The 23,304-nt window shown below is 43.9% G+C and overlaps 3 protein-coding genes and 1 non-coding gene across 4 annotated transcripts; 2 read left to right on the forward strand and 2 right to left on the reverse strand.

Annotated features, from left to right (window-relative positions):
• Positions 1-137: 137 nt before the first annotated feature.
• trnae-uuc (transfer RNA glutamic acid (anticodon UUC)) lies at positions 138-209 on the reverse strand. The gene has a single exon. It is a non-coding gene; the product is annotated as a tRNA-Glu (tRNA).
• Positions 210-2,845: 2,636 nt separating this feature from the next.
• Positions 2,846-6,217, forward strand: wbp4 (WW domain binding protein 4). Its single transcript, XM_070855607.1, has 10 exons — positions 2,846-2,920; positions 3,081-3,153; positions 3,250-3,312; positions 3,853-3,979; positions 4,073-4,264; positions 4,367-4,437; positions 4,553-4,628; positions 4,760-4,974; positions 5,068-5,321; positions 5,482-6,217. Coding segments are annotated over exons 1-10 (1,275 nt in total). The 5' UTR covers positions 2,846-2,918; the 3' UTR covers positions 5,684-6,217.
• Positions 6,218-6,582: 365 nt separating this feature from the next.
• mtrf1 (mitochondrial translational release factor 1) lies at positions 6,583-12,333 on the reverse strand. The gene is made up of 9 exons (XM_070855614.1): positions 11,721-12,333; positions 11,461-11,558; positions 11,293-11,374; positions 11,076-11,183; positions 7,621-7,793; positions 7,392-7,509; positions 7,156-7,293; positions 6,974-7,071; positions 6,583-6,873 (listed from the first exon to the last, which is right to left on the reverse strand). Exons 1-9 carry the CDS (start codon positions 12,118-12,120, stop codon positions 6,736-6,738), a joined length of 1,353 nt encoding a protein of 450 aa, XP_070711715.1. The 5' UTR covers positions 12,121-12,333; the 3' UTR covers positions 6,583-6,735.
• A 233-nt stretch (positions 12,334-12,566) lies between these two features.
• Positions 12,567-14,796, forward strand: LOC139223410 (coiled-coil domain-containing protein 122). The gene is made up of 6 exons (XM_070855325.1): positions 12,567-12,594; positions 12,977-13,092; positions 13,404-13,802; positions 13,886-14,002; positions 14,291-14,364; positions 14,730-14,796. The coding sequence occupies exons 1-6, from the start codon at positions 12,567-12,569 to the stop codon at positions 14,794-14,796; spliced, it is 801 nt and encodes a 266-aa protein (XP_070711426.1).
• Positions 14,797-23,304: the final 8,508 nt, after the last annotated feature.

Here is a 23,304-nt window from a genome sequence, read left to right on the forward strand (position 1 = left end):
ACTGGACGTTGCCTTTGATATTGGGACTCGTTTTTAATTTGGGGAAGATGAACGGCTCTCGATCATGAATGAATGATTACAGAATATGAAAACATAGACTCAAAACACACCCATGCTTTTGGGGTAAAAACAATTCGTTCCCATACCGGGAGTCGAACCCGGGCCGCCTGGGTGAAAACCAGGAATCCTAACCGCTAGACCATATGGGAAGATGCATGCCATTCACTCAATTAAAAATATCTAATAACAAAAGTACATATGGTCTGTTTCCTTATTATCATTTAAATGGCATTTAAAGGCAAAACTGGAGTACACCAGCTAATCTAGGTTGTCAGCTGCCCTGAGGCCCCCCTCCACTGAGGATGCCCCGAGGCCTCAGGCTCACTGGGCATTTTGTTTGTGATAATTTGATTAATATGACTATGGGAATATACACCACTTAAGCACTACTTTCCATGTCTAACTGCCTTTTTTGTAGAGGATCCCTGTGTCAAAATTCAGTCCGAATCCCTTTAACATTTGGTAACATTTAACATTGTTGAGGATTATAAGTACTTGGAGGTTCACATTGACAAGAAACTGGACTGGGCGAAGAACACTGACGCCCTCTACAGGAAGAGTGGCCTCTATTTTCTGAGGCGGTTGAGGTCCTTCAACATCTGCAGGACTATGCTCAGGATGTTCTAGGAGTCTGTGGTAGCCAGTGCTATCTTCTATGCTGTGGTGTGCTGGTGTCAGCAGACTGAACAGACTGATACGCAGACGTTGACGTTGTAGGAATGAAGCTGGACCCTCTGACGGTGGTGTCAGAGAGGAGAATGCTTCACAAAGTGGGAGCCATCTTGGACAATGTGTCCAACCCACTCCATGAAGTGCTGGTCAGACACAGGAGTTCTTTCAGCACCAGACTGATTGTACCACGATGCACTACAGAGCGCCACAGAAAATCATTCCTGCATGTGGCCATTAATCTATACAACTCCTCACTCTGAGTGTACATGTTGTTTATATATGATGAGACTCTGGACTCATCTGGTGCAATAATTTACCTCTGTGTTTTATATATTTATATTTTTACTTTGAGATTGAAGTGTTTTCTTATTCTTTTTGGAGCTGTGTGTAACAAAAAGCAATTTCCCCCTGGGGATTATTAAAGGAATTCTGATTCTGATTCTGATTCTGATTCTGATTTCAGCTGTTATTATGGCCATATGTGCAGAAAAATTGGTCCATGCATTTGTCACTTCTAGGTTGGACTATTGTAACTCATTATTATCAGGCTGCCCCAATAAGTCGTTAAAGATTCTCCAGCTGGTCCAGAACGCTGCTGCTCGTGTTCTGATGAGAACTAAAAGAAGAGACCACATTTCTCCTGTACTGGCTTCTCTTCATTGGCTTCCAGTAAAATCTAGAATAGAGTTTAAAATCCTTCTCCTCACCTACAAGGTTCTTAATGGTCAGGCTCCATCATATCTTAAAGAGCTCATAGTACCGTACTACCCCACTGGAGCACTGCGCTCCCAGACTGCAGGTCTACTGGTGGTTCCTAAAGTCCTCTAAAGTAGTTCAGGAGGCAGAGCCTTCAGCTATCAGACTCCTCTCCTGTGGAACCTCCTTCCAGTTTGGGTTCGGGGGGCAGACACCCTCTCTACATTTAAGAGTAGACTAAAAACCTTCCTTTTTGACAAGGCATATAGTTTAGGGCTGGATCAGGCCTTAGACCAGCCCCTAGTTATGCTGCTATAGGCTTAGACTGCCGGGGAACTCCCATGATGCACTGGGCTCCTCTCTATTCTCTATCCTCCTCTTCCTCTCCATCGTTATGTCTCATGTCAGCCAAATGTCTGCTACTCACTTGCTATCTTCCCCGGAGCCTTTCTGTGCTTTCTCATCTCTCTGGTTCCTGTGGATCCAGTGGATCCTGGTCCTGGTCCTGCTGATGTGGTTCTCTGCTTCATGAATCACTGCTGCGGATCGTCGGCCACTCGTCATGTTTTTCAATAATATCATACTGCTAATCTTTTAGTCACATTCCTATTGTTAGTGCTATAGTCACTGTTAGTACGTTGGTTGCTGTTTGTGTTGTCTCTCTCTCCCTCTCTGTCTCTCTCTCGTTCTCTCTCTCTCTCTCTCTCTCTCTCCCTCTCTGTCCAACCTCCACCCAATACAGACCCCTACAGAAGCCGCCCACATTGAGCCTGGGTCTGTTCGAGGTTTCTTCCCGTTAAAGGGGAGTTCTTCCTCCACTGTTGCTCAATATAATATCTGATGCTGCTCATGTGGGGATTCTTGAATCCTTAATTTTGAATTCCTGAATCGTTGGGTCTCTCTCTAATTAAAGAGTTTGGTCTAGACCTGCTCTTTATGTAAAGCGTCTTGAGCTGTTGTGAACTGGCGCTGTATAAATAAAGATTGATTGATTGATTGATTGATTGATATGTTGCATGTCCCTGAGCACATTTATGTTAAGTCAAATGACAACACACTAAATGACAGCTAGGACAGGATATTAATCCTGGGTAGGGGTACCATGGGCATCAACGGGGTCCCACAGCTCAATTTAGCACCTGGGCTCATTAATCTGGCCCTTAAGAAGGGTCCGAAATGCAATATAAGTTCCTCATACTCATTCTACTAACGTATTACTGTTAAAACATTTTTTTTACCAAATTGTAAAAATTCACAAAAACGCAACTGTGACAGATGAAGGAAGGGTGAGTATAACATTTTAATAATAATATATATATTTTTATACGTTTATTTCTTTTTTTTTTACATCTAATTTCCGTTTAGGGGCTCGTCTCCCGGCAACTAGCGATGACGTCATCTCCAATGGACAGTGTTGTCACTCTGTGAAATGTGGAAAGAGGTCATCTTTTCATTTTGTTCGTCTTAAACTCTTCGACTTAAGACTAAAAATGTAAGTAATGACATACGCTCATCACACGGACAGTTGTGTAAGCAACGATCTGAGGTTAAATGATCAACTCTGAGCAGGAATTCAGCCTGTTAGCCGCGTTAGCTGTCCGTGCTAATTCATTAATGTTTTGTTAGCTAATGATAGTTTTGTGCATTTTCAGGGCTGACTACTGGAAGTCACAGCCAAGGAAATTCTGCCAATACTGCAAGTGCTGGATTGCGGACAACAAGCCTGTGAGTAGGTCAAAAGATACTGTTGATGTTGCTGCAGACAGTATCTGATTACATGTCATGCTAATGTTTCTCCACATGTCTGTTTTTCCTCTGCAGAGCATTGAGTTCCATGAAAGAGGGAAGAACCACAAGGAAAATGTGGCTGCAAAAATCTCTGAGGTATGAAACATATAGATATTATTGTCTTTGTGTTTAAGTAAGGATCTTATAACTCCACAAAATTAACAGAAATAAATGAGGCTAAAGAAAAAGTCATAAATTGAAATGATTAGTTGTATAACAGGATTTTTAGTAATCCTGGGGCAATTATTTGCACTCCACAGTTTTCCACTTCTACCCCTGTCAAACCGTACTTGTAAAATAACTTAACATTTAATTTAAAGTTAAATTTTATTCCCTATTTGTGTCAAATTCAGCCATGTGAGTTGTCTCTACGATAATGTTATTCTCGCTCTACCTGCCGATTTGCAGATGCACATAGACTTACTTGGCTACAAAATACAGATTATACAGGGCTCTCAGTGAGACACACACACACAGGCGTGAGCACTAACTGGCAAGAAAAACTTGCTGGTCTTGGCATCATTCTCAGGACTGGCAGGAGAGATAAGGTCCACACACAACACCCTGACTCTAAAGCTCTCTTCTTATTGGCTACTAGCCGCTGCCACTCATCTCATCCTATCTTTCTGTCTGCAGATTAAAAAGAAGAGCATTGACAAGGCGAAGCAGGAGGAGCGTATGTCCAAGGAGTTTGCAGCAATGGAGGAGGCAGCACTGAAGGCTTATCAGGAAGATCTGAAGCGGATGGAAAAGGAGTCATCAGGTAAGATTTTATTGAAATAATGTGTAACATTTGGGCCACTCAGGGGGAGCTTTTGCTCTTTTATAACATTAAAATGATGTGTTTTTGTGTCAGGATCAAGTTCACCTCCCCAAGCAACAACATGGACACAACCTCCGGCAAAACCCCAAGCAAAACCCCAGGCTAAAAAACAGCAAAAGAAAGAGAAGAAAAGCAAGAAGTCAAGAAACCAAACAGAAGCGCAGGTTTGGGTTGAAGGACAAGCAGACGATGGACTCACATACTATTACAACACAGTAACTGGAGGTGCGGATAGTCTGAAAACATCCTCTCTGACACAACAATATATGTCGTTTTTTATTCTCCAATGTGGTTGTGGTGTTAAGCTGTCTTGTATTGTAACCACAGAATCTCGATGGGAAAAACCTCCAGGTTTCCAGGGAGGAAGTTCAGCCTCTGCACAGTCTGGACAAACTAAGGTCAATATTTCTTTTTAGTTTTTGTGTATTTTTAGTGTTTAAAATCAATTTTTAATTAGATTTATGCTCTGTTGGTTGCTGATAACATGCGTTTATATATTGTGTTTCTCTTTAGAGCTCTTCAGGCTGTCCTTGGATGGAAGCTGTTAGTCCTGATGGTTATACATATTACTACAACACAGAGACTGGAGGTGGTGTAACTGTTTATGCGTCAAAAATTCATTTTAATTACCAGTGAATTTGTTTTTCCCTGGACGCCATGTTTTAGTCTTTATGGAGATACTGTCTGATACTCACATGCTCTCTCTTCCACACCTCACAGAGTCCAGTTGGGAGAAGCCAGCAGACTTTCCTTCAAATGAGGCATCTGGATATGGGTCCAACCGAGAGGGAGGGAGTCAGGAGGAGCCTTCAACCCCTCAGGTGGAGCCGCTCTCAGGAGGAGAGGAGAGCTCCAGTGGGACGCCGGCATCTCAGGAGGCCAAAGTCCCTCAACAGGACAGCCAGCAGTCCAAAGTCCCAAAGATCAGCTTCAGGGTGAGAAGACTAGAGTTAGAAAAGAGTGATTTTAACTTGCAAGATTCTTTAAAAACTTTTCCAGACCTCACAGTTTTCCTTTTGTGTTTTCAGAAAAGGAAAGCAGAAGCTGAGCCCTCAGAAAAGGAGGGAGAAGATCAAGTAAGTGAGGATGCTCCTAAAGAGGGTGATTCTCCTAAAGTGGATGCTGAAGAGACTAAAAAAGAGGAAGAGGTCCAAAGCACTCCAGCTGAACCTGAGGAGAAGAAAGAGGAAGCGCCGACACAAGTGAAGAGGGAAGCCAAGAGGCAGAAAGTTGCCAATCCATATGGAGTGTGGGAACAGATCCAGCAAGAGGAGGATCCATAGTAAGTGCTGTTTGAATGGTTGACTAGAACACTGCCAGGACTGATCCACTGATTAATATGCAGCCTACTGACTCTAATAAGACTGCGTGTGTGTCAGGAGCAGCTACAGAAAAGGTTCAGACTGTTTTTATCATGTCCCCTTCTGTTCTTTCCACTCCAGTGCCAACGTGGACTTGCAGTTACCCCAGGTGGAGGGAAGCACGGCCAGCGCTCCCGCCGACCTTCCGCCGGAGCCAAAACCGAAGTTCAAGGAACGCATCATAACCTCCCTCGGAGAAGAAGGCGGGCCTGCGTCATTCAGGAAAAACAAGGCACAGAACGGCAAATCCAGGAGCCTCCGACAGAGAGACAACGACGACTGATTCAGACTTTTTTTTACACATAGAACATTTTCTAGGAACTTTTGCCATTTTGATGCACCATTTTTATATGTGAAGCGTTTTTTTTTTGGTATTAACATTTTTTTTGCATAAATTGGCCAGAGAAACTAATGCCGTTTCGTAAAAAAACAAAGAAATATCTCTTTAAAAAAATGTAGTTTACGTCTGGACACAATCAATGCTCTTGTCTTCGTATTGAGATCTGTTATAATAAAGGCGTGCTACACTTTCATAGTCTTCTCTTGTCAGTAAGGCATCCTTATGGAAACACTGCAATATTTGTCAGTTAATAAATCAAATAGTGATTAAAAATGGGAAAATATGTCTATTTTATGACTGTCTGGGTACTGAAAACATAACTGTACATAAACAACTGTGAAGTTAGTGGGACTGGGGATATAAATTGTCTTGTAGCTACATCTCTGTGAAATGCATCAGATTTCAAGTAATGATTTATGTTTAATGTGGTCCCCATCAAATAAATTTGTAAATCAATAAATATTTTTGAAAATGTGACCCAACGGAGAAAAATACTGGAGGTTGGTCAGCTTGCACACACACACACACAGGGTGTGACGTGCTGTTGGTGAGCGTGTGTGTATAAAGCTGATAGGTGGTTTCACCACACCCCGACTGGCAAAGGACCATGAAGGACAGCTACCGTCAATAAACACTGGGGACGTGTTTACATTCACTGTACTTAATAGCTAGTAATTGCTCAGTGTTAAAGCTCTGATAAGCACATGCACATAGTTTATCCTAATGAACTGACTCATCATAACTTAGGGAAATATAACTAGTTTATAAAAAGCTATAGAGTCATTTAGGGAATTACCATGACACAAAACAATTTAATATTTTATTGCAAAAATAAAAACCTCTTAATTTGGAATTAGCTGCAGTTGCTCTTACATGATTTCCAATAATAAATAAATTGCAATATTATTAATGAAATAATTTATATTTCAGCTGTTGGGGATATGCACCCAATAAATGACATACTGTACATTCAGTTCACTAAGCTGTGGTCGGTGTCAGTCTGCAGATTGTCCACACCAGGGTCGTTTCAGACTGCTGCTGCTCTCCACTAGCTCCAGAACAGCCTTTCTTTCTGCTTGCACAAGTAGATATGAGATCAGATCATGGAGAGCCTCCCCTCCTCTCATGAACTCCTGAAAAATATTAGAAAGATAAACATTAAACATACAGGTTTAACAGCTTCTTATGATTTCTGCAGAATTTGGAGACACTGACGCTCCCTTTTGATCTAACCTTAATATCTCTGGTAACATATCCAGTCCTGTGGTCTGTGACGCGATCTTGGCTGAAGTTGTAGGTACGAATCCTCTCTGACTGAGAGCGTGTGCCCACCTGTCATAAAAGGGACAAAGATCTGTGAATATTACATGCACTTTCCTGGCAAACAATGTGTCATTACGTTTTCCCTTCACTTTCCTGCTGCTTCCGTGATGTATGCCTCTGCTCAGTCTCTTTACCCATCATGCTCTGGTAGAGTCGCGCCCTCAACACACGCATGGCGGTGTCTCTGTTTTTCAGCTGAGAACGAGTCTGCTGACACTCAGCTGTTAAACCTGTTGGGAGGGTAAGAGACAAGCCCTGGTGAATATATTTCAAGGAAACAGCTGTCTCTAGTCAAGAATGGCTCGAGAACTGTTTTGGCATGTTTTACCGGTGGGAAGGTGAACAATGCGCACTGCGCTGTCTGTTGTGTTGACACTTTGGCCCCCAGCACCGCCAGATCTGAATGTGTCGATGCGAAGATGCTTTGGATCAATCTGCACGTCGAACTGTGAACACGAAACACAAAAATAGATGGGGATACGTTTTAATCATGCTGATAAACACACACGACAGATGAAAAAGAAGGTGAGAGCAGAGAGGAGACGAGTGGTGCGTACATCCAGTGGCTGGGGCAGGACGATGACAGTCATAGTTCCTGTGTGGATACGCTGCATCCTGGAGGAGAGGCCCACCTCAGGGATCCTTTGCACCCGGTGTGTTCCTCCCTCATGCGTCAGATGTCTGTACACATTCTCCCCATCTATTCTCACTGCTGCATGGTGCAACCCACCTGAGAGACAGAGCCAGTTAATGTAGCTGCACTTATCACAGCAAGAAGGTGGAACTAATAACATTAATGATGGATGAAGTGAAATGATGAAGCTCTATCTAAAGGTTATGTGTTGATCCAGCATTTGTTCTCAACAGCTCTGTGTCTCTATGGAGATTAATTAAAGCAGAACTCTGTGACAAACTTTAAAACAACAGAGCCATGACTGTAGCAGGATACACCATGTACACCATGAAGTTTTCTGCAAGTTTTGCATTGTTTACACTCGTGAACAGCTGTTGGCGTCATGGCAACCAGCAATGCTGCTGACTGGAGCGAGGCCGCACGTCCCCGAGGAGCTCCGAAGGAAATGCCAGGGCTGCAGGGCTGGAGCCAAGCTCAAGGCAAAGAAGGGGAAATACAAGCCCTCTGTGCCAGCGGTGCTTATGGGGAACGTGAGGTCTCTGGGGAATAAAATGGACGAGCTCGGCACGCTAGTGAAGACCCAGAGGGAATACCGCAAGTGCAGCGTCATGTGTTTCACGGAGACATGGCTGCACTCTCTCATCCCAGACCACAGTGTGAACGTACCCGGCTTCAGGACGGTTTGGGCGGACGGAGACGTTGCTATTAGCGGCAAGAAGAAGGGAGGTGGGATTGCACTATTGGTGAATGAGAGGTGGTGCGATCCCGGGCACGTGCATGTGAAGGAATGCCTCTGTAATCCGGACATTGAACTGCTACCTGTGGGGATGCACCCGTTTTACCTGCCTAGAGAGTTCACCTCCGCCATTATTGTTGCTGTGTACATTCCGCCGTCAGCTGGCGCGGGGGTTGCTATGGACACTATCCACTCCACTGTGGCAAGACTTCTGAACCAGCACCCAAACGCCTTTATTACCATGTTACATTAGAATTGAATATTAGAACAAAATGTTTTCCATGTTAATTAGAAGTGTTTTATATGTTTCTCAAACATTGAAACTGCTATGTGAGGGTGAAGATGGGAAATGTACAGGTCAGTCTGACCTGACAGACTAGTGTCTCTTCTATTGTATTGAGAAGCAGATAGATAAAGATGTAATATCTTGTGAGAAACCAAAAGTGCTTGTTTTGTAAACTAGATACATGTAGATACATGCCTACACAGACAACGCTGACGGCTGATGGAGACTGACGCACGGACCTCAGCATCCAATCGAACATGGTTGCGTGTGATATTCTTTCAGGACCCTTTAAAATCTGTTGGCTAACTCAGCTCAGGGCTCCTCTGACAAGCACCCCACCCCAAGGTCCGTCATGAGCCCAGCACTGCCTGAACCCCAGCGTTGGATTGCATTGTATTCCACCTGTGAATCTGAATTAAAGGCCCTTCTGAGACCCGACTGAACCCTCCGGCTGATATGTGAATAATCTCGGGCTGTCCATGAAAGAATGCGAGTTCTTACAACCATAACTGGGGACTTTAATCACGTCACACTGGAGAAGACTTTGCCAACTTTTCACCAGTATGTTGACTGCCCCACAAGAGTCAATAAGACACTAGACCTCCTGTGTGCAAATGCTAAGGATGCATACAGTATCACTGCCCTTCCCAACTTGGAAGAGCTGATCACAACCTGGTGTTGTTGTCACCTAAGTATGTCCCCCTCGTTCAACACCAGCCTGTGTTCACTGTGAGGAGGTGGACCCAGGAGGCGAAGGACATGCTGCAGGACTGCTTTGAGACTACGGACTGGGTCGTGCTCTGCGAACCGCACGGGGAGGACATCAACACCATGACAGACTGCATCACAGACTACATCAAGTTCTGTGAACACACCACCCTACCGGCCCGGACTGTACGTTGCTTCCCCAACAACAAGCCCTGGATCACCAGCGATCTGAAGGAGCTTCTCAACAAGGAGAAGAAGGCTTTTAGGGCTGGGGACAGGGACGAGTTGAAGAGGGTGCAGCGTGACCTGAAGGTGAAGCTGAAGGAGTGCAGGGACTCCTACAGGAGGAAGCTGGAGGCAGAACAATTCCAAGGAGGTGTGGGCTGGTATGAAGGAGATCACCGGCTTCAAGGTGAAGGACAGATCACCAGCTGGCAGCGTGGAGAGAGCCAATGAGCTGAACTGTTACTTCAACAGGTTTAGTTCACAGTCTCCTGCTGTCCCCTCCTCCTCAACCTCACTTCCCATGATGACCACGGGGAACTGTGCTGTCTCCTGTTCTGTTCACCTTGTACACCTCAGATTTTAAATACAACTCCGAGTGATGTCACTTACAGAAATTTTCTGATGAGGTGGACGGGATGAGGAGTACAGGGCTCTGGTGGGTGATTTTGTAGAGTGGTCTGGTCGGAATCACCTGCATCTCAACGTGGCCAAGACCAGGGAGATGGTGATTGACTTCAGCAAGAAGAGGACAGCTACACAGCCCCTGAATATCCTGGGAGAGGACATTGCCACGGTGGAGGAGTACAAGTACCTGGGCGTCCACATTGACAATGGACTGAACTGAAGGTCCAACACTGACGCCGTTTACAAGAAGGGGATGAGCCGCCTCTACTTCCTGAGGAAGCTCAGATCCTTCAACGTGTGCAGCAGGATGCTGGAGATATTCTACCAGTCTGTTGTAGCCAGCGCCCTGTACTGGGCAGTGGTCTGTTGGGGGAGCAGCATCAACAGACTGAACAAACTGATTAAGAAGGCCGGCTCTGTGATTGGCTGCAAACCGGACACTTTTGAAGTGGTGGTGGAAAGGAGGACCATGAACAAACTTTTGTCCATTCTGGACAATCCTGACCACCCACTTCACCCACTAGTGGACAGACAGCAGAGCAGCTTCTCAAACAGGCTGGTTCAGCTCCGCTGTCACAAGGACAGATACAGAAAATCTTTTCTGCCACTTTTTAACAAGTCAACTCTGGCTGGCAGAGAGCTTTCAGCACCCTCTGCTATTTAACAAATATGTATTTCTGTTCTTTAACGTGCACTATAGTTTTTATTTTATTTTATTTAACTCGCACTTTGGTTTTAATCTTTTTATCAATTTATCTGCTTATTTATTATCTGCTTATTTATTGTTGTATTGATGGTGGTGGTCACTTTTACTCGCTTTTGCTCTTTTGCTGCTGTAGCACCAAAATTTCCCCTCAGGGATCAATAAAGTATTTCTATCTATCTATCTATCTATCTATCTATCTATCTATCTATCTATCTATCTATCTATCTATCATCACTAATAGTTTCCACTTTGGGAAGATGTTTCTGATTAACTAATGAATGATGCAGAAAAGAACACAAAAATATAACTTACCATACTCAGCAGGTGTGTAGTTCAAAACCTCAAAGTCCCAGTTCTTGTAAGAGGCAAAACCCTGGTACATGTCAAACATTTCTCTGGTGAACTGCTGACAGATATCACCTGAAACCACGTAAACAGATATCAATAACTTCCTGCATGTTGTTGTTGACGCAGGCGTGTGCCAAGAATTGTTATCATTATAACCAGCAGCCACTTTTAGACTTCATACCTCCGGTCGTTCGTCCTGATACGACCTCCAGCACAACATTACTGGACTCAAGAGGGTCAGCGGGCACAAGAGCTCTGATCAACTGGAGAGAAAGAAGATACGCTCATTAACGTGGCATCTTCTATTAAATATTCATACACACATCCAATAATGAATTTGTGCTCTTACATCTTTTCTTAAGGCCAAAATCCTGTGTGAGATTTGTGCTTCCTCCTCTTTCAAAAGCTGGGTCAGCTGTTCATCTTCATCTTTGGTACCAACTAAACCTAAATTTAGGGGGGAGACACAATATGGTATTTGCATTTTAAGATATTTCAATGCTGCCTGCAACATAAGAGATGTTAAACCAAGATTAAAGCTAAATCAGCTAATTGAAAGCTGGAAATGCATGTTAAATAACCCTATTTGATGACCACAATATTACTCACTGTGCAGAAATGACAGGACTTCCTCCAGCTCTTTCATGGCCTGTTCAACACTCTCAAACACATTTGCCACAGGCAGCAGCTGTGAGTGTTTCTTTAGGAGCACTTTTCTGTCGGACTCACTGAGGTGTTCGTGCTGCATCTTCTTACTGAGGTCTCTGTAGTCCTCCACGAGCCCCTGAAGGTACCTCCTAACCGATTCATTCTGGTACAAGTCCCCCAAATCACTGTGACACAGGCGTTTAGGTGCTGCTGCGCCCCAGCGCTGCACCTCTGTGATGTTAGCATGCTTCAGACAGCTGTGTCCTGTTAACGTCCTCCACCCTCCTCTTCTTCTTCCTGTGCTGCTGTGAACTACACGGCTACACAAAGAGCACAGCCGAACCGAACGAGTAACGAGCATTTGACTACATTTAGAGAGCAATGAGTAAAATAAACTAATATTCCTACACGTTGTTCAAGTGTTCACCACAACTGCTCAAGATCAGCGCTACTGTGGAGAGCAGCAAGGGAGCCCGGATGTAGTTTGAGGAGAGAGGTCGAGGAGACCGAAGAAGTGAACTCTGGGAAATGTTGTTTCATTGTGTCGGCAGTTAGTTTCAATAAATCTGCTCTCACAGGCCCAGTTGCGTCAACAGTCAAACACTAGTGTTATTTTCTGTCACTAAGCATGTTAAACTTATTAATATCATTTATCATATTCATAGGCTATAAAGGTCTGGCATTTACACCAGTTAGCAATGTTAGCTAGCTAGCATTAAACGTTTGCCTAAAATGTGCAACAGTAGGCCACAGATCAGGCTAACCAACGTTTGACGTTAGCTAACGTAGCTAACTGATGCTAACAAAATGTCAAACTTAAGAGCCAACGAAGAAGGTAATGTCAAGATGATATTAACGAGTTAAATATATATGTAAATGAATGAAATTATGTTTGAGTGTTTACTGACCCCTTGAAATGAGATTTAACAATAACTGAAAAAAATGTATTAGCATTTTATTAGCTAATCTTAGCTCAATTATCTGTTGAAGCCTTTAACTTTAGCTGGCACACAATTATCTTTTTGTGGTAGTTAATGAGTAGATATAACCCAATTACCTATATGGTACACAGGATTATAAAGCTTTAACATCTTGTCATATCTTCAGGGTCATACATCTAATTATGCTTCATAAATGGAAATATGACTGAGCTAACCACATCGACAGTCAGCTGTTTTACCATAAAGTTTAATGCACTTTTATTGCCTGGCTCTCAGGCACACAGGATAAACTTGGCTTTTCATTAACCAAGGCAGTGGAGGATGTCAGTGAACAAGGCTTCGCCCAGGCTGAGGCCCTGAAGGAGAAACAGAGGACGCTCAGCTCCCTGCAGGTTCACCTTCACCCCAAACTCATAGCTCATGCACACATAGGTAGCTGTGGCCATTAATATTTGCAATGTAGTTACAGAAAGTTTGTGATTTTTAGGGTGTGAATCACGCATGCATGATAAGCAAGTTAATACAATTGATAGGAACATGTTATAGAAGTGTTTTTTCCACCCAATACACAAATTAGGTCCCGCTCTCTAAAAGAGCAGTGGGAGTGTGCCATTTACCTGCTTATATCAAAGGCCTTTACACATCGAACTTGTATTTTTGGGGGAGCAGACATCGATTTGATTGTGTTGTCGCCTTTTTCCAGGCAGCTCTCTCAGATGTCGAGAGGAAGGGTGAGGCAGCGCAGCAGGAGCTGAGATCTAAAGACAGGGAACTGCTAATGCTGGAGGGCGAGATGGAGCACCTGGAGTGGCAGATTAAAGTCCTGCATGATCGCTGTGCATCCACCAGCAAGGACAACACAGAACTCCAGATTGGTATAAGTGAGGAGGAGGAGAACGCTCGCGTGGCACTGGCAGGGTTCAGCGCTTACCGAACAAAGATGGAAGGTCACAGAGCGGCTGCTTTGCATGCCGCGAGCCAGACGGAGGCCCGTAGAGAGGTGGAGGAGAAGAGAACGCTGGTCAGGATGCTGACACTGAAGAAGGAGGAGCTGAAGGAAGATTTGGAGAATCCAAATGGAAACGCAGTGCAGATGGCAAAGGTAGAGAAAACAAACTGGGTGATCATATTGAAATTTTAAGCTTTACACATCATGCTGTGTGTTTTTTGGTGAATGTTCTGCAGAGAGAGATTGCTGCTCTGAAGGGGGAGATCTCCGTGATGACGAAGACTGCAGCTGCGAAGAGAGAGCAGCTGCAAAAAGAGTTTGAGACTCATACAGAGTTAAAGAAAGACGTAGAGGTATTAAAATTAAACTGTGAACTTAACTTTTTATACCAGAGCTGCAACTAACTATTGATTCATCTACATACTGTTATCCTCAGTTTCTCAACCACATGTATTGTCTAGAATAAACAACTGAACAAACGGCTCACCACAAGTATCTTATTTATAGAACACAAACATCTGATTTTGAAATATAAAACCATGAATAAAGATATTAAACATGTAAACCCAAGGTCATAATTTGAGTTTCTGTTTATCCCTAATGAAAACTCACTAAACTCTATTTTATTTGTGTGTTTCCAGATCCAGAACAGGCGACATGAAGCCATCATCAAGCGCCTCCACTGCCAGCTGAGCAGGACTCACGCTGTCCACAGGTAGAAAGAAATGCAGACGCAACAGCAGTGATCATAACTGTCTGTATTTATACAAGGAAGTGCTTGTGTGCTCTTATTTAGAGATGGGAATTGTTACATTCTAAATTTATAGAAAACAAAACCAGAAGGAAAGAATAGAATTGGCCAAATTGTACTTCTGTTGCTCTCCATGACAAAAACCTGCTAAAATCCACAAAATGAGGAGCAAATTTTGCTGCTTTAATGCGTTTAAAATGGGAATAGTCATTTATGAGACTACATAATCATTTACTTTACCACCCAGGAGGCTATTTGGAGGCAAACTGCTTGCAGTGCAATAACGTTCCACATCCTACGCACGACTTAACTGTGTCTGCTTTTCTCAGGCAAATGTCCAAAGATATCTACCTAATGGAGAGACAGCTGGCTGAGCTGAAGATGAAGCTGGAGTGATCTCTGGACTCAGCGGTCAGTGGGCATTAGACTCTAGTGTCAGGCTGTGGATAAACATGGTCTATGATACCTGCGTGGGTCTGGTTGTTTCTGGAAGAATTGGTGCTGTTCCTATTATTGACCAACAGGGAGCAGCAGTGTCAAACACATTTCTGACTATCAGTTTCATTTTGTCACAAGATGTTCACTCAGTTGTTCTACAGCAGGTAGAAATATAATGGTGCTGCTGATTGTTTTGTCAGACAGGAAACGGTAAAAGTATTAAAATATATATCTGTTCTGGCATTATTCCATTTAGTTTATTAACAGGACAGCATGCAGGAGTGTTTCGCTTTCCTGCGGCTCTTCTCAGACTAAATCAGGGGCAGCATCAGCAGGGTGACGGGGTTTTAGGTCGCTTTGTCCAGTCAGTGTCCGCCGCAGTGACCCATCTAGGACAAAAGCCAAGTGTCCGCTCTAACTGTCGATGTGATGATGTTTTGGTACACGCTGTTCCAGCTTCCGCTTCACTGGGTCGCTTGACAGCCTTCGAGGTGACAGTCCTACTGCCGGCTAACAAGGGCGTAACTGTGCTACTTCAGCCACAGCTCAGAACTAATTAAACAATAAAACCGCCTTGTCAGAAAATTGCTCCACATTGTCTTGTATTGCACCAGCCGCTGAGAAACACTATAACTTGTGATATTAACTGTGTTTCCCTAATTTCCACATTTTCTTCACACCTGAATTGTGTCTGTTTAGACTGTATGTCTCTTTCACACTAGTATCTTGTTCACAATCTTTCTGTCATTCTACATGACCTTGTAAATGTTTAGACCACACGGCACGTGTTTGTGGTTAAAATGAAATGTAAATTTAAGAACAGGATAACAATGTGTGGGTACTTTTTTCTCTTTTTGTGCAGATTATCTCTCATGCTGAAAGATTTGTGTTCATTTGTGGGAAAAGTTCTAAGTAATAAACTCTGTGGTGACCCTCAGTGCCTACGCCTTTAGTTTAACAGTCAGGGAGTCTGGTTGAATGTGTGGAAAGTAAAGGACAACGTCATGAATTTCCCAAAAGCTGGGACTGTTTTCATTACCCACTCATCCACAAATTGTAGTTTAGTGGGCCATTTCCTTAAAGGTGCACTGGGGGAGTCAGTCCAGCCTGCTGTACTGCAGCACTGTTCTGTCTGACTGACCTTATTAGCATGTTGTTCTCAGCCTAACGGCCCTCTGCTCTGCCCTGTGGACGCTGCTCAGCCCCCTCCTGTGTCAAAACACAATTTCAGACATGAAGTCATCTGTAAATGTGAAGAGAGCTGCCTAAAACGTCCTCTTAGAAAGGACAGTTCAGTATATATATATATACATATATATATATACATATAGAAACGTGCTGTAAAGTCACTGGCAGAGTGTTGAGTTGTTGAGTGCACACAGTTCCACTCCTGACAGCGTGACCTTCTAAAATACACGTGATGCGGTCATTTCTCCTCCACAGTTCGTTTTTGTCACACAAAAATACAAACATGTTCACATGCATAGTGTATTTACCGTGCCTCCTCGCTGTGACTTCCTTTGTAAGAAACTTCCTAAATAAATCCGTGCCAATTAAGCCGAGCTAATGAGTGAATGAATTTAACACCAGCCCGTTACCACATGCTGTTTTTATTTATTTGGCTGCGACACATTTGTCTACTCCACTTTGGCATCGACAGTCTCTTCGAAATCTAATTGGCTGCTGAAATAGAGAACAAAGAAGGGGATTTACAAACAAAATAGACTGATGAACATACTGTAGGGCAAGTTAGAGAGTGTTTTCCTATAAACTACTACTATTACTCTGGTGTGTCCCCTGGATTGTAGTTTATTCATTTAAAACTGGCTCTCCTCCCTCTGAGAAACATCCCTTTCACCTTGTGTTCACTTTGTCTCGGCCTTCTGATGAGCCAATAAGCCGTGCCTGGCAAGGATCCACATAGACTCAGAGCTCTCTGCAGAATGATCTTGAGTCGATGCAGTGCCCTGTTTATTAACTTCTTCGGAGAACATGGTGGCAGGTGGGGGGAAGAATAACTACGCACTGTCGACGTCGAGCTAGAAATCTTCACCTTTAAAATTTCCAGTCTCTGCTGCATTTTTGTGTACACATCCGCAGCTCTGCATGCCTCTCATTAAGGTTGTGCATGATTAAATGTATCCGAGCGGCACCTTTATGACTGTTTGCACCTCCTCTGGCTCTCTGCCCATGTATATTGCGAGGAGGCAGAGACAGCTGACCCGGCTTGTATGTGAAATCGTTATGTGCATGCCTTTGGTGTTGCGTTGAGGGTTGTGTGTAATAAGTTGCTGAACACTTACTACTGTAGGCTGAGGTGTGTTTACTGCAGAGTTTGGCAGAGCTGCCAACTCTGCTGATGCACCGGGGGGGCCGTGTTTATTTTTGTGGTTGTGAGCGTGTGTGAATCATCAAAACTGCACGGAAATCTTGTTTGGTCTCTATGATGCATGCATGCACTTGTATCTGTTAGCATTGGCATCGATTTCCAATCGGGAAATCCAATTTTGGGATGTTATCTCACCTGCCTAATGTGCGTGTTTGTGCAGGTGCATACTGGGAAGCTATCTCCGACTTCTGTGACAACTATTTTGAAAACAAGATAATCCTCCACTTATCTTAACATTACATCCATTGAAGTATCCGTCACGCTCTTTGTAGACGTGCACCTGCTACTACAGCTACGCTGCCTGTCATTTAACCTTTCCAATGAGGAGCTGAGCGGCTGCGTCAGATTCGGTTCATCAGGGGACTTTTCCAATAAGCAAGTTATTTAAGTGATCTGAAAAAACAGGTCCCTTTACATGAGCCAAGGTTTCACATATGAGGTGCTCCCAGGTTTCACTGAGTGAAATCATTCACTCAGTAAGCTGCAGGGATCCTCTCCATAATGCTGCCAGACACTTAGAATAACAGTCTGAGCCTGTCAGTGGCAGAACAAGTTTTTAGTCATTACAGCCCTTTTGACGCCTGTTCTAAGCTGCCGATCCCAATAATTAGCTGATTAGTCTGTCGACAGAAAATGAAACCCTATTTAGAACTGATTCATTGTTTGGACCCAGCTCCACCTTCAGCTTGCTATTATAAAAAGCAAACTAAAGCCAGACATCTTCACACAACATGATTTTGCTTGAAAGTGAACATAAATGATTACACAGTTGTTTTCTGTTTAATGACTAATCATTTCAGCTCTGCCTCCAGTCCTTATCAGCCCCTTGCTGAGATCCTACCATCATCAACAACCGTCTCCCACCCAGCAGCTGGTGAGTGGTTGGTGGCACTTCGACGTAGCCGGTATTGTGTGTGTGTGTGTGTGTGTGTGTGTGTGTGTGTGTGTGTGTATACACAATCAGCTGAGCTCCTTGCGTATGTAAACACACTGAGGAAAGTTTTCCTCTGTGACGTCAGCAGATTGAGAAAAGGTGGGATGAGCTTTCAGAGAACAAGAGACACTTCAAATACGCCCTACATGACCTTCCTCTCTGTTGGCTGTTGATCTGACAAAGTGTCGTTGCCCAGAGAAACATCCTGTGTCGGTATATCTCACTGCTACCTGTAATTGTTTTGCTTTATCTTTAGCTTCGTGAGAAGGAAGGGAGTTAATTTACCTCCCTTTGCTTGTACTACTGATTACTGTCTCTGTAAAGCTTTCCAGACAACTCAGAGAGTCTCACAAAGCAGTGATCCTGGTCTGGTCTGTGTCTGAGCAGGGAAAATAAGAGCATTGTTTTCGTGTGGGTAAGCAAATTAAAGAGAGGTGAGGGGAGGACATCCCTCAGAAGGCAGGGGAGGACACACAGGGGAAACCACTGTGACTCTGCTGGACTCTAATTGCTCCCATCGGTCCTTGTTAGACTAAACAGCACGTGAAAATCCTGCTGAGTTTGAAACGAACTTTAAACATCCTCCTTTATTTTCATGTTGCTTTAATCTGCTCAGATACACAATAAAAAAAGTCGGCATGTGATTCATTGATGACTAAAATCCTCTTAAGTCCTTCTTCCGTTTAAAACAAGCCCACTGGGTCACCGGGGTAACCACTGAAGGCTAGTTTCCACAGGTTGAGAGCTTTGCCCTTCTCTTGGCATCGCCTGTGGACAGAAACCAGGTGAATGTGTTCGTGCTATTTTGGGGTGTGGCTGGGCATTAGTGTGAGGAATGTTTTGATTTGCACAGGCACGAAACAGCCCACGGTTGAGTGTGACTTTGCCTCAGGAATGTGGGATGAGAGAACATGACGAGGCTGAAAAGTCTCGCTTAACTCCAGGAAATAGCCCCGGCCACAAATAGATGTAATAAAGGAAACCTTTAACCAGCAAACATGCCCGTAACTGAGCCCCACCCTGATATGCACCTGGGCAACGCAAACACACACACACACAAACACACACACTTCAATGTCCTGATATCCATAGCAGATGATGTGTGTTAAGACTCATTCAGTGACTCTAAACCCAGCATACATCATATAATACATGTGGGCGGCATGTATGTGCTGTTGGCTTATAGAGGCATGACCACTTGCCCCCACGCAGTGGCAGGAATTATGACATAAAGTGATTTACGCAACAACACACAACAATGGATATACAGTTTATTGTATAGGATAGATCAGGTCCCTCTGCCAAATGTGCATCTGGAGGCGTGCAGAGTCAGTGCCTGACACCCACCCACCCAGCAGTGAGTCATCTAGTAAGTGCTGCTCAGCATTTGGCCATCTTAAATCCTCCAACACGAATCATAGAAGACGTATTCAGACGTGTTACTCACCCTAAAAGCAGTAATTCTCTGTTACAAGTAAAAGACTTAAGAAAAACATGGAAGCATTATCTTCATACTGCACTACAGTAGTAAAAGTTCCCTGGCATGTAGTGGAGGAAGAGTAAAGTTAGCATGAATCAAGTAAAGTACAAGTGTCTCAGAGCTGCCCTGAAGTACAGGAATCAGCCTGAAATCATGCAGAGACACTCGTCACTTCGGTCCAGACTGTGTGATTCAGCATGTGTGTGTGTGTGTGTGTGATGGGCTAACGAACACATTACGAAGACGATTGGCATCATTTCTGCTGGTGAGGTTGTTGGTCGGCGTGTGCATGTTCAGGACACTGCAGCAGTGTGAGCATTGTACCACGTTTGGTGTGATGTCTGTGTAAGTCACAGTCTCTGTGTGCATTAAATATGTACGACACACAGCAAACAGCAAAGTCTCTGCTAAAGTTTGGATATGAGTGTGAAGCCAAAACTCACACTGTTCATATAACAACATACTGCACAGCTGCTTCATTATGCTGCTAATCTTCCTTGTTTGTAATCTGATCCAGATTTTTTTTTTTTTTTTTTAAAAAAGCCCACATGTCCTACATTTAGGAACACAAATTGGCATTAGCCCGGTGTCTGTATTTTGATCCCCGGCTGTAAAGTCACACATACCTTTCCCATTTCAAAGCAGCACACTTCTGGCACACTACTTCCAAACAGCGAGGTAAATAAACAGTGCAATGTAGGACACTCCATACTTTACATGCCCAACCGCAGCACAAGAGATGAAGAGGCTGATTTTGCGCTTCTGCAGCAAGAAAGTAGGGCAGCTAGGGGGAGCAGCAGGGAGTCCCGGGTCACCCATTACATCATAAGAACAAGTGTGCGTGCTAGCAGGAAGGGGGGGGGCTTGCTCGGCTTGTTTGCTCCCTGTATCCTAATTGCAGACAGAATGGTAAATTATGAATGAAACTGAGAGGGAAGCAGTGGTGGGAAGGAGGACAAACTGAAGTATCTCCTCTCCCCAGTTGTGTCTGTCTCACATGAAGAGATGGAGAAGCTCTGCACCGTCCTGTACATGCTGTTCCCTGTTTATTCCCCCGCATGCAGCCACACACAACCAACAGCTGCAGTTTTAGCACTCTGCAGGGACTTTTTTCACAGGGCATTAAGCATCGCCAATGAAAACCGTGAACTCCATCCTCCCCCTTTACCGGCCCGCTTCTGTTCCTAAAACGACGGGGAACGGTCTTTTCTTCTAGACCTCATTGTTCGTTCGTTCATCACACATACATGCAGACAGACATTATAAAACTGCCCTAAATGAACGGTTACATCTGGTGGTTGTGGTTAAGTTAAGTTTAATTACACTGATTAACTGACTCAGGTTGACATGAGGAGTCCATGTTTGGTTTTCAGGCGCCAAAAAGGGAGATTTCCAAAAAGTTTCATGACTAAGCCGTTGACTATATGTGATGAATATTGTCTGCTGATACATTTGTGTCACATTCCATGCAGACGCTTTCTAACTTCTCAGCCGAAAGAGGAAGCGAAGCTGCGTGAGCCCTGCGTGTTCTCCTTCTGTATTCAGATGTTAAAATCATCTGTACGTGACCTGCAAGCAACATCTGAAACACTGGATGGGAAAAACGGGACATTCACAGCAAACTCCAGGGAAATAATGGCCAACACTCTTTAAAACAGGGTTCCAGACTGAGATCAATGCATCGTGCTTGTTGAGAGGAGGCTTGTTTACCACTCAGTGCTGTTCACCACGTGTGTGTGTGGGTGTTTAGACACCAATATTTGCCTTTTTCCTGCTGGTGTTGTTTTTTCAAAGGGAGCATCAGTGGTGTGAATGGCTGCAGGCCCCAGAAAGGAGCTCGACATATATAATAGAAAATCCATTACAGCAGACATTAAAGCTCGTTTTGGCTTCGTCAGCCTCCCAGTTTTGTCATTATTTCACATTGCTGAGGTGTTTCATATCAGCATGTCAGTCACTTGGCGCCCACAGAGAGACCCCCCTCAGGAAATAATCCTTCAAAACACGTCACAGCAGAGGCCTCACTGTCTCCTCGTCTTTGTAACCAGCGACAGCAGCTAATGTCACGTCAGCTTCAACACTTTGCATTGCAAAAATGATAAATGATATGCAGCTACAAAGCAGCCTGACAGTGAGCAGGTAAACGCTGAAAAGGCCGTGGTTTTCTTGTTAAAAGCACTCGAGGCCGACAGTATTTCACACGCTGAGCCCACGCTCGGCTGTATCGTGACTGCAGCTCAAACACTGACCCCTCCTCTGCTTTTGTTTGCCGTCTCTCAGAGCTTCGAGCCGTGCGTCTCTTTGTGCACATTTATCAGTCTGAGTCGGTGTGAGGTGTGCTAAGCCTCAATTCCCACATTTCTTAAGTTACAAATACAGCATTTGTGTCGGTGCTGGATGAAGGAGAGAAATAAGATCTGGTCGGACAAAGTTCTGAAGAGGCGAGATCAGACATGAGTTAGTCTGGAAGCTCGGGGTGTTTTAAAGCTCCTAGTGTGTTTTCTTTTGGGCATTAATGGTGACAAATGTACACTGGTGACAGCGTGAAAGAGTCGTGTTGATGATGACAGATATTATTTGCTGATAAATCTAAATGCTCTATTTGCTTTTGTAAAATAAAACCATACAGCTTTTGTTATTATTAATTATGAAGTGATATTCACACTGAACCCTGGAGCTCAAAAGTGTTTCCTATCATTGCAACTGAATTCTCATTTATCGAGCACACAGTGGAGCTAATATCACCACTTTCTTTTTTACGCATATAGCCGAGGAAGAAAAGGAATTTTATGTGATTTAACACTTAATTTCAATAACTGCACCCTTTATCTGAACACTTATAATATCTAAACACTGCTTAATAAAGGAAAACCACTCATAAGCTGAAAAAAGGACGACGTCTGTCCGCCCACAGGTCAAAACATCACATTGTCCCAAACAGGCGACAGAAATGTTCTCCTGGAGAACATCAGAGATTCCTCTGTACTCTCCTACGTGAGAGACATTACACTGTATTCTTGCTATAACTATTCACGTGTCCCACGCCTGGCGCTCATATTTAATGCAGCTCTGCACCTGTTCTGTGAGAGGAGGACTGGCGAGGACCGTCCTGAGGGAAATATTAAAAACAACGCAAACAATGGGAATGTCTCCCGCTCTGTGCATTCGTGTTGGGCGGACACATTCTGATGCATGCATGTGTGTGTACGTGTCAGTCGGCTGTAAAACTGTATGGACAGACTGTGCTGGAACACACTGTACTTCTCAAAGCCTAAAACCCCTCAGCTAAAGGGGGGCGGGCAATACACTGTGCTGCCCACAGAGGGGTTTGACCTAAATATCATCTCAGCATACGTCTGTATCTGTTGGATCTTTGTATCTATGTGCTGTCATTCTGTTCGGAGGAGCGATTGTTTAACAGATCAATGTCTCCCTCCATTTTACTCGTCTTGCCCTGGTTTTCTTCTTTCTTGATGGAGAGCATCAGCGGCTCCATGAATAAATAATTCCATCTAAAGTACAGGCTGTCTTATTCTAGTAAAACTCACACTGACATTTAGAATTGTTCAAAAAAAGACAAACATAACCTCAACGCTGCCACTCCACGTGTCTTGTTTACTCAATATTCCTGCTTTTAGCAGCTTTTAACAAACACCATTTCCC

Source organism: Pempheris klunzingeri, chromosome 24 (assembly GCF_042242105.1).
Source record: "Pempheris klunzingeri isolate RE-2024b chromosome 24, fPemKlu1.hap1, whole genome shotgun sequence".
In the NCBI taxonomy this organism is placed as follows: Eukaryota; Metazoa; Chordata; class Actinopteri; order Acropomatiformes; family Pempheridae; genus Pempheris; species Pempheris klunzingeri.

What these genes read in the sequence shown, in the direction of transcription:
- mtrf1 (XM_070855614.1), bottom strand. Translation starts at nt 12,120, where the DNA reads ATGCTCGTTACTCGTTCGGTTCGGCTGTGCTCTTTGTGTAGCCGTGTA. An exon ending in AGTCCTGTCATTTCTGCACA is followed by an intron (nt 11,559 to 11,720) that starts GTGAGTAATATT and finishes CCCTAAATTTAG; the next exon opens with GTTTAGTTGGTACCAAAGAT. An exon ending in ATGTTACCAGAGATATTAAG is followed by an intron (nt 6,874 to 6,973) that starts GTTAGATCAAAA and finishes AATATTTTTCAG; the next exon opens with GAGTTCATGAGAGGAGGGGA.
- LOC139223410 (XM_070855325.1), top strand. Translation starts at nt 12,567, where the DNA reads ATGTCAAACTTAAGAGCCAACGAAGAAG. An exon ending in CTTAAGAGCCAACGAAGAAG is followed by an intron (nt 12,595 to 12,976) that starts GTAATGTCAAGA and finishes CCTGGCTCTCAG; the next exon opens with GCACACAGGATAAACTTGGC. An exon ending in ACGCAGTGCAGATGGCAAAG is followed by an intron (nt 13,803 to 13,885) that starts GTAGAGAAAACA and finishes AATGTTCTGCAG; the next exon opens with AGAGAGATTGCTGCTCTGAA.
- wbp4 (XM_070855607.1), top strand. An exon ending in GATGGAAAAGGAGTCATCAG is followed by an intron (nt 3,980 to 4,072) that starts GTAAGATTTTAT and finishes TTTTTGTGTCAG; the next exon opens with GATCAAGTTCACCTCCCCAA. An exon ending in TCCCAAAGATCAGCTTCAGG is followed by an intron (nt 4,975 to 5,067) that starts GTGAGAAGACTA and finishes TTGTGTTTTCAG; the next exon opens with AAAAGGAAAGCAGAAGCTGA.